The sequence below is a fragment of the Mercenaria mercenaria genome, unplaced genomic scaffold (assembly GCF_021730395.1).
Source record: "Mercenaria mercenaria strain notata unplaced genomic scaffold, MADL_Memer_1 contig_2912, whole genome shotgun sequence".
NCBI classification, from domain to species: domain Eukaryota; kingdom Metazoa; phylum Mollusca; class Bivalvia; order Venerida; family Veneridae; genus Mercenaria; species Mercenaria mercenaria.
The window spans coordinates 20,182-38,050 of NW_026461003.1; the positions used below are offsets into that span (position 1 = coordinate 20,182).

The window sequence follows — 17,869 nt, forward strand, 5'->3', positions numbered from 1 at the left end:
AAATATGATAATTCCTGATAATACAATATTTAGACACCAATATAAATAAAACGCTGACACCTGGCATAATTATATTATATTATTACATAATATTATTGTTTTCATTTTAACGTACTTCTTCGCCATGACCTTATGTTGGAAAATGTGGAGTTATAGCATATAGTTATTACAACAATAGCAACGTAAGACGTGAGCTTTTTATTGTGCATACACTTACTTTTTAGCCATTGCTTTAGTAACTGGCTATATAGCTCTAAATCCAGTACCAAGTTCAAACCTCGCTTTGTTTGAGTTCTATTTCTATGTGAACGCATCACACAAATTTTCTAGACGTGTAAAAAATAGTCCCATATTTTTTTTTATAATCTTGGTATTGTGTGAGTGTGTGAGGACTACTTATTTAAACAACAAAACAAGAAGCAACGGATTCTAGAATAATTATAAACTTTATATTCACATTTGAAATATTCGGAATCACTCCGCTCTACGTTTAGGGTTAAGAGGTAGGGCTGAAACTGGCCCCATCCTGGGGCAAACTTAGTTTACATAGAGTTGTACAGGGATAGCTTTTAAAATCTTCTTGTCTTGAACCACGATGCACAGAGCTTAGATATTTGACATGAAGCATAGTCTAGTTGACCTCTACCAACATTGTTTAAACCTATCTATGCATAATGAAATGATGATTCTTCAGGTGTATCGGTTAAAATATCACCTAATAAGCACTGGCTATCAGTCCTTTCAGGACTTCGAAGGAAGCTGAAACATTGAATGCATCGTACATTATTGCGCCCCCATAGTAATGGTCACACTTTTATAAAAGAAACATATAAAATCGAGTAAGTTTTTATGACAAATCGTTAATTTCACACATACATCTGGTTACAATTATTATTGTACATGAAGCATATCTGCTTAAATAAAATGTTTATCACACAAATGCAAGTTAACTAAAATATGACTTATGTCAACAGATTTATAACAATAACTTAAATCTTTACGGTTAAAACATAACATTTTACCAGAGGTTTTATTACCAAGGTAAAACAGGTAAACCCTAGTAATTATATCAGCAATAAAGACATTGTCTTTTTCTCTGCTAACAGTTCTGGTAGAAACGGGTTCATTAAAATGGCATTATAACATACTGATATAAAATGGCATCATATCCGCTGTTGATATATTACATCCATGCTTTATTTTCTTCCTTGAGCGACTCCTTTGCACAACAAGGGTCCTCCCTCATGAAGGTAAACCGCAGGCCAGACGATGTAGTCAATATATGTTCCAGATTTTGTGTATGGTTTGAACTTATTTGTATCAAACTTAATATCCTCCGTATTATCCGGAAATTCCACAAATACAGGGGGCTCATTTCTGTGCATTGACCAGCAAATATTAACACACTTTTTAATGTACTCCACAACAGATTTTTGCTTTTCCATATCTATTCCGTGTTCTTGTACAATCAGATCGGTCCCAGTCTAAATACATTATAATAAAGGTAAACATTCAAAATAATCTGAAGACAATGTATTTACAGACTTTATATGGCAATGTTTTAATTTAATTGATTACTGTTTTATATATGTGATAACATTAAGGTATTGGACCCATAATAGAGTACCTCCTTTATGAAGAGTATTCAATTCCTACCATAAACCTACTTTGACTGCAATTTTCAGGGTGGTGGGGGGAGGTGGGGTGTGTGTGTGTGTGGGGGGGGGGGGGGGGGGCGTAGGTTCAAGCCCCACTGGGACCAAATTTTTTTCAATATTTGCCATTGTTTCTAGTAAGTTTTTACTTCTTTAAGACTTATTAAGGTTGTATTGTACAACAGTGGAAAAGAAAATTTTCATTTCATAAGCGATTTCTTGCTGTTCAAAGTGAATTTACCTTTGAATCAGGTGGGATAGAGTTAGACATCTTTAACAATACCGAGTTACATGCGGTAAAAGTTCTCTATTTTGCCTTCATTCTTAGATTACATATTGTGAAAGAAATGCAGGTAGGTTTTACTTCTGCCCCAAGGTTATTTTTGAATGAAGTGAGCAAATTTCAAAACATACCCACAGGATTCGACCTTAATTTTTCAATGTTAGAGTTAGAATTCTGTCTCATTAAATCTGTTTACTTGAGGCACCCTAGAAAAAAATGATATTTACAGTTTTATTTTGTGTTTTATAATTGTTTAACAATAGTTTGATGTTTCTTTTATCAAAATTAATGCTGTAATGAAATCTCTTCACACGTTTTAGATAGTGGTCATCACATTGAAATTTGTTTCTACTTGAGCTTGAGGAAATACCATAACTCATACAAAATTTACAAAACACGACACGTCAAAGTTGTTTAAAATTTGCAACACAGTGCAAACACGGTCATCTTTAAGAATATACCAAACAAATGCCATTTTGTTAAACATTACTATTAGGGGTCCAATACCTTAAGTGTTAGTTTTTAAATTTTTACATTTGATTTATGTCATTGTATAGAAATATGTGTTTGATTAAACAGATCAGTTTCAGTTTCAATTTTCAACCAAGAGAAAATACCATATACATGTGTTTATCTTTTTTGATAACTATACTTGCAACAAATACGGTATTTAACAACATTTACCAATGTATGTCTAAAATAATTCTGAAATTAAACATGTTTTTTTTAAGTAAAGTATTTGATCAAATTTGAAAGCGCTATTTCTCGATGCGTACATGGCGCTCGAGACATCAACATAATATCGTTGTGATGATTTAAGCATTGATAATCATATAGAATACTATACCGTTCACGTTAGGAAATTTGCCTGTACTCTGAATTGTAGGTATTTAAAATGCCCCCATAAAGTACCCGCATAAAATGAGCTTGTAAAAGAGTTTTGTATTAGCGGAAAGTCTGTCCGTCATTTATTAGGTTATGTGTTTGAGTATATATATTTAAGGTAGATACATGTACATCATATATAGCGATCGAAGAAAGCTTGCAATTATCAATTATAAATTTATCTACGAAGTAGCCAGAATTTTTAACAGGTCCAAAGATATTTACATAAGTTTTCATATACTTCATCACAGTAACTTTTCATGCGGGCTTTTATAGCAGTTAGAAATAAAGGCATCAGTAGTGGTAAAAAACGTTCATTAGCGAAGAACGAACTTTATATATTATGTCATGGAACTTTAGAATCTAACTTAAGTCAATGAAAATAAGTAACACATATTTCTCTTTTCTTACCTTTTCTATTTCTTCTGACAGATGCTTTTCGACAAGTTTTTTGGCATCCATAATGGTTTTCTTTTGTTCTTTTTGAAACAGTTCGTCGAAGTTTGATACATGTCTAATTTCCTGCAAAAGTTTTGACTTCATGACACTATCCTGTTTTTGTTACATCCACAAGACCATCATATAGAAGAACCTCGACCAATATGTTTATTTTCACCAACAGAAATTGATATATGCTAATTCAAATGTAAACTTTGTTTGTTTATGCATAAGCTATAGATCTGATAAGAAGGTCCTGCAAAAAGTTCTGTTATTGGGATCGGATTTCTTAAGTGCTTCATTTGATTAAAATTACTTTTATTACAAACCTTCAAAGTATTCCCCCTTTACCAAAAAAACATTTATGTAACATTTTTACCCAATCGCGAAAAGCAGATAAATAGTCTTTTTTGTATCTGTTAGAGACACTGCCGAGAGAATTTCTAGTCTTATATTTTTTTCCAAAAGGCATTTTCTTAAGTCTTGGAAATAAAAAAGTCACATAGACTCAGGTCAGGTGAATAAGACGGATGGTTTATAATTTCAACCTTTTCAGAAACCAAAAAGATCCTAACAACCTCGCACTTGTGAGAGGATGCGTCGAGTATACGATTGACTCCTGACCATCGTCTTAGACGTTTCTTATTGTAAAACTCTTTCATTTCTTTCAGTATAGAGTTGTTGTAGAATTATCCAGTGACTGTATGACCAGATGGACAAGGCATATGAATGACAGACCCACTAGAATTGAAAAATATGCGTACAACATCGTTTTCGAACTTCTGCTTCCATAGCTTACTATCAGCCCTTCTCTGTGGCTCAAACATGTGCATCCAGGTTTTGCAAGTTAGAAATAACCTGACTTTTACAGCCTTTGTATGTTTTCAAAAGTTCCTGAGTACATTTAAGGCGGTGGTTCTTTGCTCCCCAGTGAGGATATGAGGTACCCACCTAGCGCAAACCTTTCTCAGGTCCAAACTACGGAATCCTGTTTCCGCCATCTACCTTTCGACTAGACAGATACTCGAAAACTTGAAATTATTCATCTAATTTCAACTTTTCGTTCTATAAATTTACCGCGAAAAGTCGTAATCTTGAAGTTTTTGACCCGAAATTGACGTGCAAACGTCAACTTTTCGACTTAGAATCTAGCGCGAAAAGTAGAAATTAGAGCTAATTTTAACTTCCCGTGCTAAGATATTTCCTCGAAAAGTTTGTAACGCAACAATTGTCGTGCAGATGTCAACTTATCGACTGAATTTGTAGGGCGAAAAGTATAGATTTAAGTCTTAACTTCTACTTTTCGTGCCAGTTCTTTGGTCGATAATTTTGCGATATTATCGCTTAAATGTCGACTTTTAATTCTAGGGTTAGGGTTACTTAGTTTAGTTTAGAGTTAGAATTAGGGTTAGGGTTAGTTATTTAGTTAGTCCTAGAACGAAAAGTCGAAATTTAAGCAATAATATCGCGAAATTATCGACCAAAAAACTGGCACGAGAAGTAGAAGATAGGCGACTTAATTTCAAGATTTCGCGCTAGATTATGGGTCGACAAGTTGATGTTTGCACGACAATTCTCGGGTAAAAAACTTCATGATTTCTACTTTTCGACATCTCTGCGCGAGAAGCTAAAGTTAAGACAATTGTCGTGTAAAAAAAAGTTTTCGACTTTTCGCGTTTTTTTAGCGCGAGATCTGTTTGGTCGAAAAGTCGATGGCGGAAACAGGATTCCGTACCAAACGCTTTTACAGAATTGTTTGCACACTGCCTTCTGGCTATATCTTTCACCGACAATCGCGCATCCTGTTCCACCACAACTATTACAGCAACGACGTTTGCCTTGGTAACTGAGGTTTTAGGCCTACCAGAACGAGTATCGTCTTCGACAGATAATTTTCCAGCTTTAAAGGCTTAAATCACCTAAAATCTGTGCGAAATGAAATGTCCCGAGTTCCATATATACCAAACAATTCATCAATTATCTGCTTTGAATCTATATCAAGCCTAATGCGACGTTTGATATAGCTGCGCATTTACTATAGTTGTCTTTTAGTCCAGTTTACAATCTGATGGTCAGTGTATATGACTGCATGTATTCAATTTGAAATAACCCGGTCATTTGAATAGCAATTTGCATGAAATAAACGGATATCGTTAGCTATTGGACACACCATTCAAGTGCAATGAGGCGTTTTAAAATACCTGGGATAAGACTACGGAAGCCCATTAGTGACAAAACGTTTTGCAGAACCCTCGTAGTTGCTTTAATAAGCTACGGGATTCCCTATTCTATTTGTAGTATTCTTGCATAAAAACTACATTTTTTCACTGGTTCCGACCATATATTAACTGGACAAAAATCGTGTGCAAACAATGCAATTCACGTGTTGTTAATACTTGATCTTTATTTTTTAAATGCCTTGCCATGGATGTATCAGTATTTCTGCCCAGCTTGACATCTGGTATCTGCGTCTTTTCTCTTCCATACTAACCTCTTTTTGTAGCATAAAAATGCAATATAATCAAAAGTTTATTTTGCTGTATCAGGTACCAACCCAAAACGCACTGCCTCTAACAATGGAAACAGGTACTCGCTTCTCCCCCTGTTTACACAGTTTTATGAACTCAGCTTCGATTCTGTTTTTGTCGATAACCGTGAATGTTTAAAAATCGTGAATGAATTTGAAACATTTCGATCAAGATTTGCCCTTTGGTTATACTATTTTATAAATGATAGTACAAATTTCATGGGCAGAGCTTTATTTAAAACAAGTGAATGAAGTATTGCCATGTCATACAAAGTATCCTACTGGAAGACACCTAATTTTCTCTACTGCAGTATACCATAATGAACTGATATCTGATAATAATGTATAAACAATATTGTACTATAAATAAAATGTTATAAGAAAACACTTAGATTAAGATTTGTATATATAAAAACCTACAGTTGTTTCATATGGCATTTTTGACGATTATCAGAAAAAGGTATCGTATATTTTATTTATGGTAAAAACAAAGGGAATTTCATCCTCACAAAAATCTATATAATATAAGTCCAAGCCAAAATCTTTACTAAGTAGAGGTCAAAATACACCTAAAAACTGGATAACATGCATGTTGTACCACAAAAACCTGGTCTCGATTTTTCCCTACGGCCTGTAGTAAATAAGTTACAATATAAGCTATTTATAGTAAAGAAAAAGGAATATAATTCTTAAAACAAATGTGTCTCATAATTGTGTAAATTTATGCCAAGTTACATTAAAATCCCTCCATGCACGTAGAAGAAATGCTCGTTGAATTTGACATTTGACCTAGGGACCTGGTTCTTGTGCACAACAATCCGTCTCATGGTAGTCAACATAAATCCCTTTATGCATGAAGAAGAAACGTTCCAGACAAAATCATTCCTATATCTGATCTTTGGTCTCTATGTTTGACCTTGACCTTTGACCTAAGGGCCAGGTTCTTGCGCATGACACTATGCCTTATGGTGGTTAACATTTGTGCCAAGCAATATCAAAACCCCTTTAAGGATTTGTGAGTTACAGACTGGACAGGAAACAGGAGGGCCAAGATGGCACTAGGTCGTTCACTTGAGAAACACACCATAACAGTGTAAACATGTTTGACCTAGTGGTTTCACGGAAACAAATATTCTGGCCAATTTTCATTAGGATTGGACCAAAAATGTGGTCTGCTGAGTTTAAACAATTATTTTCTTTGATATGACCTAATGACCTTGTTTTGACCCCAGATGACCCATATTTAAACTTGTCCTAGATTTTATCAAGGCAATCATTCTTATAAAATATCATAAAGATCAATTGAAAAAACAGCCTCTATCGCATACACAAGGTTTTTCTTCGATTTCATCTGGTAATCTACTTATTAATCCAAGATGACCCAGATTCGAACGCGACCTAGATTTTATAAAGACAATCATTCTGACCAAATTTCATGAAAATCTATTGGAAAAACAGCCTCTATCACACACACAAGGTTTTTCTTTGATTTGACCTAGTGACCTTATTTTTGAAACAAGATAGTCCATATTCAAGTTTGACCTAGACTTCAAAAATACAATCATTCTCACTAAATTTCATGAAGAACAGTTGATAAATACAGCCTCTATAACATACACAAGGTTTTTCTTTGATTTGACCTAGTGACCTTGTTTTTGACCCGAAATAGCCTATATTCAAATCTGACCTAGACTTCAAAAACACAATCATTCTGACTAAATTTTATGAAGATGAATTGATAAATACAGCCTCTATAACATACACAAGGTTTTTCTTTGATTTGACCTAGTGATCTTGTTTTTGACCCAAGATAGCCTATATTCAAATCTGACCTAGACTTCAAAAACACAATCATTCTGACTAAATTTGATGAAGATCAATTGATAAATACAGCCTCTATAACATACACAAGGTTTTTCTTTGATTTGACTTAGTGACGTTGTTTTTGACCCATGATGACCCATATTCAAACTTTTCTTAGATTTCATCAAGGGAATCATTCTTATTAAATTTCATGAAGATCAACTGAAAAATACTGCCTCTACTGTTACACAAGGTTTTTCTTTAATTTGACATAATGACATACTTTTAAACTCCAGATAATCCATAATCTATCGCATACACAAAGTTTTTCTTTGATTTGACCTGGTGACCTAGTTTTTTAACACCAGATGACCCATATTCTAACTCGACCTAGATTCCATCAAAATTATCATTCTGACCAAATTTCATGAAGGTCAATTGATTTGACCTAATGGCCTAGTTTTGACCCCAGACAGCCTATATTCAAACTCGACCTAGATTTCATAAAGACAATCATTCTGGCTAAATTTCCTAAAGATCAATTGATAAATACAACCTCTATCACATACACAAGTATTTTCTTTGATTTGACCTAGTGACCTAGTTTTTGACCCAAAATAAGTCATGTTCTAACTTGGCCTACACTTCATCAAGGCAATCATTCTGATTAAATCAGTAAAACCGTAAAATACAATTGGACAGCATGAATATCAGTAAAAGATGTATTATTTTATACGGTAGTGTTGTCTGTAAATTGCGGCTGATAATTTTATCCATTCAAGATTAAAACGAATGATTTGCGCTTATAATAGTAGAGTCTATCTTAATCACACTGGTTTTGTAAGCAGAGAGAATCGTGTATTCTATCTGGTATGAGAAGCATGATTTTGTCTTCAGAACAGTCAGTCAAAGGCTTGCTATCCATTTCTGCCAAACAAATACATTGCGCATATAATTAGAATGTTTTCAATGAAAACAAAACAATGTTTACCAAATAAAAGTCAGTTTAGCAAAAGATAATTATTTATAATGTTAACTTGTCAAATTGTAATAATTTTAACATTTTGATCAGGTCAAGTGTTAATAATTCACCTTTGCCTCTGGCGTATCATGGTTTACACCGTGTGTGACCGCATTTTCTTGTTTCTGAAAAACAAAGAAAAAGACCACAACTAGTGCTGTCACAGGAGTGACGAATAATGCCCCCACAATACCGCCTTGTCACAGAAGTAAGCCAATGCCAAAGTCAAACTTGTTCTGTGTCACTGTGACCTTGACTTTTGACCTACTAATCTCAATAACAATAAGGGTCATCTGCTGGTCATGATCAACCTCCCTATTAAGTTTAGTGACTTTGCCAAATAAAGCGTTCTCAATTTATCGTTCGGAAACGGTTTAACTGATCCGGGTCATTGAGTTGACCAAATGAAAGTAACTAAGTTTAGCAATAGATTACTATGAATAATGTTTACTTTCTAAACGGTTACTATTTTAACATTTTGATCAGGTCAAGTGTTTACAATTCACCTTTGCCTCTGGCGTATCATCGTTTGTACCGTGTGCGGCCGCATCTTCTTGTTTCTGAAAACACAACACCTAGAACTGTCACAGGAGTTAGGAATAGTGCCCCAACAATATCGCCTTGTCACAGTAATGAGCCAATATCAACGTGAAACGTGTTCTGGGTCACTGTGGCCTTGACCTTTGTCCTAATGTCCTCAAAATCAATAATGGTTATCTGCCACTCATGACCAACCATCCTATCAACTTTCGTAATCCTAGGCTAGAGTTCTCAGGTTATTTTCCGGAAGGTTAGTGTGACCTTGACCTTTGACCTACTGACCTCAAAATCAATATGGGTGGTCAGCTGGTTACTAACAACCTACCTATCAATTTTCAATAATCTATGATCCTAGGCCCAAGCGTTCTCAAGTTATCATCCGGATACGGTTTAACTGTTCTCGCGTCACTCTGACATCGAGCTTTGACTTACTGACCTCAAAGTCAAACTTAACCTGTATTGTATGATTGTATGATGTTACACATGTGTTCCAAAAATTATTTAAATCTGTCGAGCCTTTCATTAGTTATTGCCTGGAAACCATGAAAAACAACGGACTGACAAACCGACAAACCGACAGACAGTCCGAAAGACCGTCAAGCTCACTCCTATAATTTATACCACCGCCGCCAACAAATATACAACAACATTTCGTTTGTGGTGGTATTACAAGTGAATAAACTTTTGCCATACAAACAAAAGCACCGCGCTTATAATTAGAATGTTTTAATTGAAAAAGAATGTTGAAGAAATAAAAATTATTATAGAAGAAGATAACTACAACATCATTTTAATACGACCATGTGTTTAAAACTCGCCTTTGCCTCTGGCGTATCACTGACGTTAGCACTGTTTGTGACCGCATCTCCTTGTTTCTGAAAGAAACAATCGACTGATGTATTGTCATGCAGCACAGAGTCCCCTCAGGAAGGTGACTAATTACCTCAACTGCAGTATAACTTAAAGATTTGATATATAAGCTTTTGGTGTATATTCAATATTCTGATATATTCTGATATATATACAATTTGGTATAACGCAAAATGTTTGGCTATGAAAATCTACAGTTGTCAATTGAAGATGAATAATTGAGATACAGATCGAACAAAAACACTTTTAAAATTTAACCTTCCGTGTGATTTTGACCTTTTAACTAAGTGCCCGAGTGTTGCGTTTGTTCCAAGTAATATCAAATTCCCTAAATATACGTATTAAGAGTATTAACCGGACATAACATGGTGGACAGACGAAATGTCGGACGGAGAAGTACAATCTTATAGTCCTGATTTTAACCTACTTTAATAATTGAGGCTTTGACTATTTTTCACGTTTGGAAATTTGAAAAAAGAATGAATATAAAATAGATGATTTTTGTGTATAGTCCAATTTAAGGTTTAAGTGTTTATAACTTACTCACATTTGAATTAAAAGAATCAACTTCCTCGCCGTTTGTAATTACGTCTTCTTGAATCTATGTATGTCATGATATTATACGATATGACAGTATGACTGGCAGTAACAATCTATGTGTGTTGATCATTTTATTTATTCAATATGTTTTTAAATAAAAAGACCTTACACAAACTATTCAAAATATGTTGTTTGAAGTAATAACGTCTATGATCGGCTACCTGTATGTTTTAACGTAAATATTACTGAACATGTTTGCATTGATGAAGGAAACATTTTCAATTGTACACATATTTAGGAGACCTACTTAGAAGCATCAAATAGTCCCATCATTTTCAATTTCAAATGAAGCCTTACAACTAACCTGTGACAACACACCCCTATGAGCGACGTCATTTTCAGTCTGAGATATGTTTTTCTCTTTGTCAGACGGTTTAGAAAAAGTAGTGTAAATATCATTATTAATCTGCCCCAACTGCAAACAAGTAGCTTTACAAAGTCAGCTTTTTGCATATTCTATCAGTAAAATATGTATCAGGATAATAAGCCATACTATATTCCATTTTATCTTTTACATTGTAAGCGTGCATTTATTTGCAAAATGTGTTTTTCTTTATCAGCTGCAATGTCAACAATTTCAACATAATCTTGCGAGTTCTATGAAACGTTTGAATAAAAATAAACATATTCCACAACATTTTCAAATGGTAATTTTAAACGAAACAAAATTAAATCGCATCTATAATCAGGCCAGCCGCCAGAGTATTTGATAGAAGGAAATTGGATAAAATTCTAGGGTTTACACAAGTTTTCATTATACGTAAGCAATTAACTGTATCAAAGGTTTTGGACTTTTTTCCTGCGTAAACTGCCTCAATACATGACCGCGTTAAATAATAAGCATTAGATATTAACTAGAGCTGTCACAGGACTGGCGAATTTTACCCCCACAATACGACATTGTCACAGAAGCAACCCAATGTTAATGTTAAAGTTGAACTATTCCGGGTCACTGTGACTTTGACCTTTGACCTACTGACCCCAGAATCAATTGGGGTCATCTGCTGGTCACGGCCAACCTTTCTTTTAACTTTCATGATCCTAGGTCCAAGCCTTCTCAAGTTATCGTCCGGAAACGGTTTAACTGTTCTGGGTCACTGAGACCTTTGACCTAATGACCTTAAAGTCAAAAGGAGTCATCTGCTGGTCATGGTCAACCTCTCGATTAAGTTTCGTGATCCTAGACCAAAGCGTTCTCAAGTTGTCGTCTGGAAACAGGTTAATTATTCTGGGTCAATGTGACCTTGTACCTCTTTAACTCAAGTTCAATAAGCGTCATCTGTTGGTCTTGGCCAACATTCATATCATCTTTCATGATCCTAGGCCTAAGCGTTCTCAAGTAATCATCTGGAAACCGTTTAACTGTTCCGGTTCATTGTGACTTTGACTTTTGACCAAATGATCTCAAACTCGAACCTGACCTGTCATGATGTTACACCTGTGTACAAAAATTATTTAAATCTGTCAACATTTTCATGAGTAATCATCCGGAAACCTTGAAAACCTATGGTCCGATCGATCGACGGGCTCACTCATATATACCCCCAAACTTAGTATATCAGAGGCACAGGTAATTATCATGACTTAGTATTTACTTACAAACGAAAACGATCACAAGAATCTCGTATTAAAGTTCAGTTTTATCTTTCAACATTAATGCAATAGTAATAATGAAAGTGGGAGTTATTCATCTAACTGTTTTAGTACTCTCTATTGTACACAAGAATTATTACCTTCATGTGTTTAAAAAATGAATGAAATATTGCCATGCAATACAGATACCCCTACTGGAAGGCATCAATTATTCTCTATTGCAGTATAACAAAATGAATTGATATCTGTCAATGATGGTGAACTTTTGTGCCAAGTAACATCACAATTCATTTATGCATCAAGAAGAAATGCTCCGGACAATGCCATTCTTATATCTGAATTCTGGCCTCTAAGTGTGACCTTGGTCTTTAACCTAGAGACCAGGTTCTTACGCATAGTCTCATAGTGGTGAATATTTGTGCCAAGTAATATTAAAATCCCTTTAAGGATTGTTGAGTTAGATACTGCAAAGGAAAAAAGCCCTTTTGGCCTTTGACTTCCAAGTGTGACCTTGACCTTTCAGCTAAAAGCCCAGGTTTTGCGCATGACATGTGGGCTCATCCAGGGGAATATTTGTGCCAACTGATATTTAAATCCTGTTTTGCATGAAAAAAATCCTATTGATATCCAAGTGTGACCTCGACATTTAATCTAATGTTTGAGTGTTGCGCATGGAAAATTGTCTCATTATGGGGAACTTTTTTGCCAAGTGATTATTATTATTATTATTATAGTTATTATTCCATATTCATATTAATAATGATAATCATCATTTGGCACAAATGTAATATTAAAATCCCTTGATGAATGACAGAGTTATGGAACGGACACGAAAGAGACCCTGTTTATTCCATGTTAACATTTGACTGCCAAGTGTGGCCTTGACCTTTATGCTAGAGGCCTGAAATTTGTGCATGACACATGGTCTTATTATGAGGTGCGTTTATGCCAAGTAATTTTAAAATCCCTTCATGGACAGCATAGTTACGGACAGGAAAAAACCCTGTTGTTCTTTGACCTCCGATTATGACCTTGACCTTTGAGCCAGGGTCCTGGTGTTGCGCATGACACGTCGTCTCATCAAGGAAACATTTTTGCCAAGTACTATTAAAATCCTTAATGAATGACAGAGTAATGGACCGGATGCGACATTGTGGACGGACGAAAGGCGTATTCCTATAATCCATATCCAAGGTGTCTCTTCGTGCATTATTTCATCATGGGCAGGCACCTGGTTAGAACCACCTTCCTTCCTTAAGCCAGGTGATGGCTTCCTCACACGAAAAACACAAAGCCCCGAGTGAGGATTGAACCTACATCGATTAAGGGCAAGTGATTTGAAATCTATCAGCACATGTATAATTGTGTAGTTATAAAGAAAATGATAATCACGTACCCATGGAGGCCGTCTGGTATCAGTTATCCCTGCCGTTTCCCCCTCGTTGTTTTCTGTATTTTCTATGGTGTCTTGCTCGCTTTCCTAAAATATTGGAACATAATACCACCATGTAATATTTAATGATGAATGCACAGTAATACTAGTACTAGACCTAACTAAACTTTTAGAACAACTGCTAAAGCACTCTGATCGAGAGCTCATGATAGACATGTTGTTTCAATGTAGGTGTTCAAAGAAATCTTAATTATGGCCCTTTTTGTTTAACTTTCTGTCTGAACTTCTCTTTAACAAGAAAATGAAGTGATACAGTCGTATGTGGGAGATCAGTAGCTTTACAAAAGTGCCAGCGTTTGGTAAAAGGATTTCTGGAGTGACACCTGTGAACTATTTGCAACATAGAAAGCTGGAAAGAAACAATATGAGCTATAATAAAGTCGGTATAAAAAGCCAAATTAATCACATCACATACCGATGGAGGCTTGCAGGTGTCGTCTGTCGTTTCCTCATTTCTATGTTCTGTATTTTCTGTATTTCCTCGCTCATTTAACTAAAATATTGAAATCAGATGGCATCATGTAATTTGTAAAAGATACATTCTACCCCATAGAATTGCTAGCGCTAAACACAACAAAAGAATCTATACTAATGCATTTTTTTTCTATGCGCTTAATGGTGGACACTGATGGCGTTGTTCAAAGAAGTCAAGTAAATGTTTTTTTTCTATGCCTACTAAGTTGGATTTCACCTCTGATTTGTTAGTCGGAATAACCAAGTGAGCATGTTGTTAGCGTTGTTTAGTACCTCAATTTTGTATGATACTATGACGAGTCAGAATGCATTTGACGGTTAGATATACAATTGCGACAAGAACAAAAACATCTTAGAATTTCATTACCTCTACTTTTTGTTACATTTATGTCGGTTTGATAATTCTTCAAACATGAGGTAAGAATTTGTTACCTCAAACGGGCCTTGGTATGTGTGATCAAATTGTGGTAACTATAAGAGCTATTATTGTTTCGGAGGAATAATGCCAAAATAATTACACACCACTGAGAGATTGTTGGCATCATCTGCAGCATTCTCCTCTTGATCTCTGTTATTATCTCCTTCATTATTCTAGAATCATGAAACCAAATAACATCATGTGATTTATACAGATTAGATACTCGGAAATACTAGGTCTAACTAAACTAAAGAAACCAGCGCGGGAGTCAACCGATCTTGTCGCGAAATGGCAGATGAGTTTCGAAAAAGTCTAAATAACTATGTGCACAACTGTAGTCATGTTTGATTCTGATGTGAATAGCACTTTAACATTTTCGCATAAAAAATAGAAGAGAATGTTGCATCTGCTTAAATTTATATTACCCTCAATTTTGGAAATATAACCACACCACAACAGTATGATTTTGATAACTTTTTGATGTGAAGTGATGTGAAGTGACTAGAAAATCACCTTTCCGTTGCTGTTTTTCGTCATTTTTCACAAAGTGGAAATGATTTGTAACCTCAAATAGCCCTGGCTATGTTTGACAAAATTGGAAAACGTCTGTCAAGGTTAAAAAGGTCAAGAATATTTCATCAAGCGGTGATAATCTAATTACTGACGCATCCGATTTCAAAGAACTATAATACACACGGGTCAAGGGGTTAAAGTACGTGTTATCGAATCAAATTCTTCCCATCAAGGTCAGCTGGTTACTACCAACCTACCTATCAATTTTCAATAATCAATGATTCTAGCCTTAACTGTTCCCGGGTCACTTTGACCTCGAGCTTTGACCTACTGACCTCAAAGTCGAACTTAACCTGTATTGTATGATGTTACACATATGTTCCAAAAATTATTTAAATCTGTGCAGCCTTTCATTAGTTATTGCCCAGAAACCATGAAAAACAACGGACCGACAGACCGAAAAAACCGACAGACAGTCCGAAAGACTGTCAAGCTCACTCCTATAATTTGTACCACCGCCGACAACAAATATACAACAACACTTTGTTTGTGGTAGTACAACCAGGGAATATGCTTTTGCCATGCAATACGGAGTCCCTACTGTAAGGTGACTAATAAACTGCAGCATGATCGTTTATATATGGCAATGGTGTGTATACAATATTATGTCATATATACATAATGTTATAACGCGTTTTATTTGGACTTAAATATGCATATCTGAAAATATACAATACATATCTCAATATTTAATTTAAGTAAGATTTCTTGAAATTTATCAGACCATGTCTTGTTATGGGAAATATTTGTGCCAAGTAATTTCATTATGCCTTCATGGATGATAGAATTATGGACCGTCCAAAAATGGCCCTGTTAATACCAAGTTAATATTTGGCCTCAAAGTGCGACCTTTCCCTTTAAGCTAGTGGTCTTGAAGAAGCTGTATATGAAACAATTGACATTATACAATTTTGTAGCAAATATTTTTTCTAAATAATATTAAAATCCTAACGGATGTCTGAGTTACTGGGCAAATACTCTGTAAACTTTTGACCTCCAGTCACCTTGACCTTTTGACTTTGGGTTCGAGTGTTGCGCAAAATAATATCAAATTCCCTAAATGGATGGACAGAATTATGATCCGGGCACAAAAGCGTGGACAGACGGAATGACAATCGGAAAAGTACAATCTATAGTCCCAGAAACTGATTTAATCTGCTTTAATGATTGACGCTTCGGGGAATAGTTTTGTTGGAAACGTTGAGTAAAGTTGACATTTCTATGATAACAAACCGTTTAACTTTTGGTGTATAAAGCATACAATGAAATTTGTGAGTCACAGTGTGGCTTTAGAGATAGTTATTGATAATGATTTTATACTCTATCCTATTGTCTCAAAGTATTTCTGAAGAAAAAGTCTCTATATGTAGCCTTCATCGATTTTCAGAAGGCCTTTGACTCTGTTGATAGGTCTTTACTATACGAGAAACATTCTTTCTGAGATTCTGATCTATTTCAGTGAAAATATAAAATGTAATACCACTATATATATTTGAACATCATAAATATATTGGGCTGAGATGTACACTTTTCATGGAATAAAGCGGTCCGGGAGTGCATTTATTGATCTGTCCTATCAAAAGTAACATAAATAATTTGCAGTGAAAATAGTACCTAAATCACACTATTTCTGTACGCATTTTATTTGGTTGGACAGCAATGAATATTACAAATGGGTAATGTTTTCGGAAAACTGACATGAGAGAGAAAATTGTTTTCCATTTCGGTCAAACAAAAGCACCGCGCTTATAATTAAAATGTTTTAACTGAAAAAGAATGTTGAAGAAATAAAATTTGTAATAGCTAAAGATAACTATAACATCATTTTAATACGACCATGTGTTTATAACTCGGCTTTGCTTTTGGCATATCATTGCCGTTCACACTGTCTGTGACCGCATCTCCTTGATTCTGTAAGAAACAATCGACTGATGTATTGCCATGCAGTACAGAGTCACTTCAGGAAGGTGACTAATTTCCTCAACTGCAGTATAACTTAAAGATCTGATATATAAGCTTTTGGTGTATAACCCAAAATGTTTGGCTATGAAAATCTACAGTTGTCAATTGATTTTTAAAGAGACGGACCTGTGAATACTGAATGGATAATTGAGATACAGATCGGACAAAACACTTTTAAAATTTAACCTCCAGTGTGATCTTGACCGTTTAACTAAGAGTCCGAGTGTTGCGCTGGTTGCATTTGTTCCAAGTAATAAAAAAATTCCTAAATAGATGGACAAGGGTATGAACCGGACACAACATTGTGGACAGACGGAATGTCGGACGGAAAAGCACAATCCTATAGTCCTGATTTTTACCTACTTTAATAATTGACGCTTGGACTATTTTTCACGTTAAACTTTGGAAATTTGAAAAAGTATGAATATAAAATAGGTGAGTTTTGTGTTTAGCCCAATTTAAGGTTTAAGTATCTATAACTAACTCACATTTGAATAAGAAGAATCATCTTCCTCGCCGTTTGTAATCACATCTTCTTGTTCCTGAAATAATCTATGTATGTCATGATATTATACGATATAACAGTATGACTGGCAGTAACAATCTATGTGTGTTGATCATTTTATTTATTCAATATGTTTAAAGATAAAAGGACCTTCCAGAAACTATTCAAAATAATTATGTTGCTTAAAGTAACAACGTCTATGATCGGCTACTTGTATGTTTTAAAGTGAATAATACTGAACATATTCGCACTGATAAAAAACATTTTAA

At 34.9% G+C, this 17,869-nt stretch overlaps 1 protein-coding gene across 1 annotated transcript in view; it reads right to left on the reverse strand.

Annotated features, from left to right (window-relative positions):
- Positions 1 to 832: 832 nt before the first annotated feature.
- Positions 833 to 17,869, reverse strand: part of LOC128552562 (protein starmaker-like) — a 45,879-nt gene continuing 28,842 nt past the window's right edge. Inside the window, exons 14-22 of the mRNA XM_053533615.1 lie at positions 17,584 to 17,637; positions 14,665 to 14,733; positions 14,084 to 14,161; positions 13,612 to 13,695; positions 9,971 to 10,027; positions 9,119 to 9,172; positions 8,684 to 8,737; positions 3,235 to 3,345; positions 833 to 1,484 (exon numbers count right to left, since the gene is read on the reverse strand). Of these exons, the coding sequence (XP_053389590.1) occupies positions 1,197 to 1,484; positions 3,235 to 3,345; positions 8,684 to 8,737; positions 9,119 to 9,172; positions 9,971 to 10,027; positions 13,612 to 13,695; positions 14,084 to 14,161; positions 14,665 to 14,733; positions 17,584 to 17,637 (849 nt within the window). The 3' untranslated portion in view covers positions 833 to 1,196. The remainder of the gene's footprint in view (positions 1,485 to 3,234; positions 3,346 to 8,683; positions 8,738 to 9,118; positions 9,173 to 9,970; positions 10,028 to 13,611; positions 13,696 to 14,083; positions 14,162 to 14,664; positions 14,734 to 17,583; positions 17,638 to 17,869) is intronic.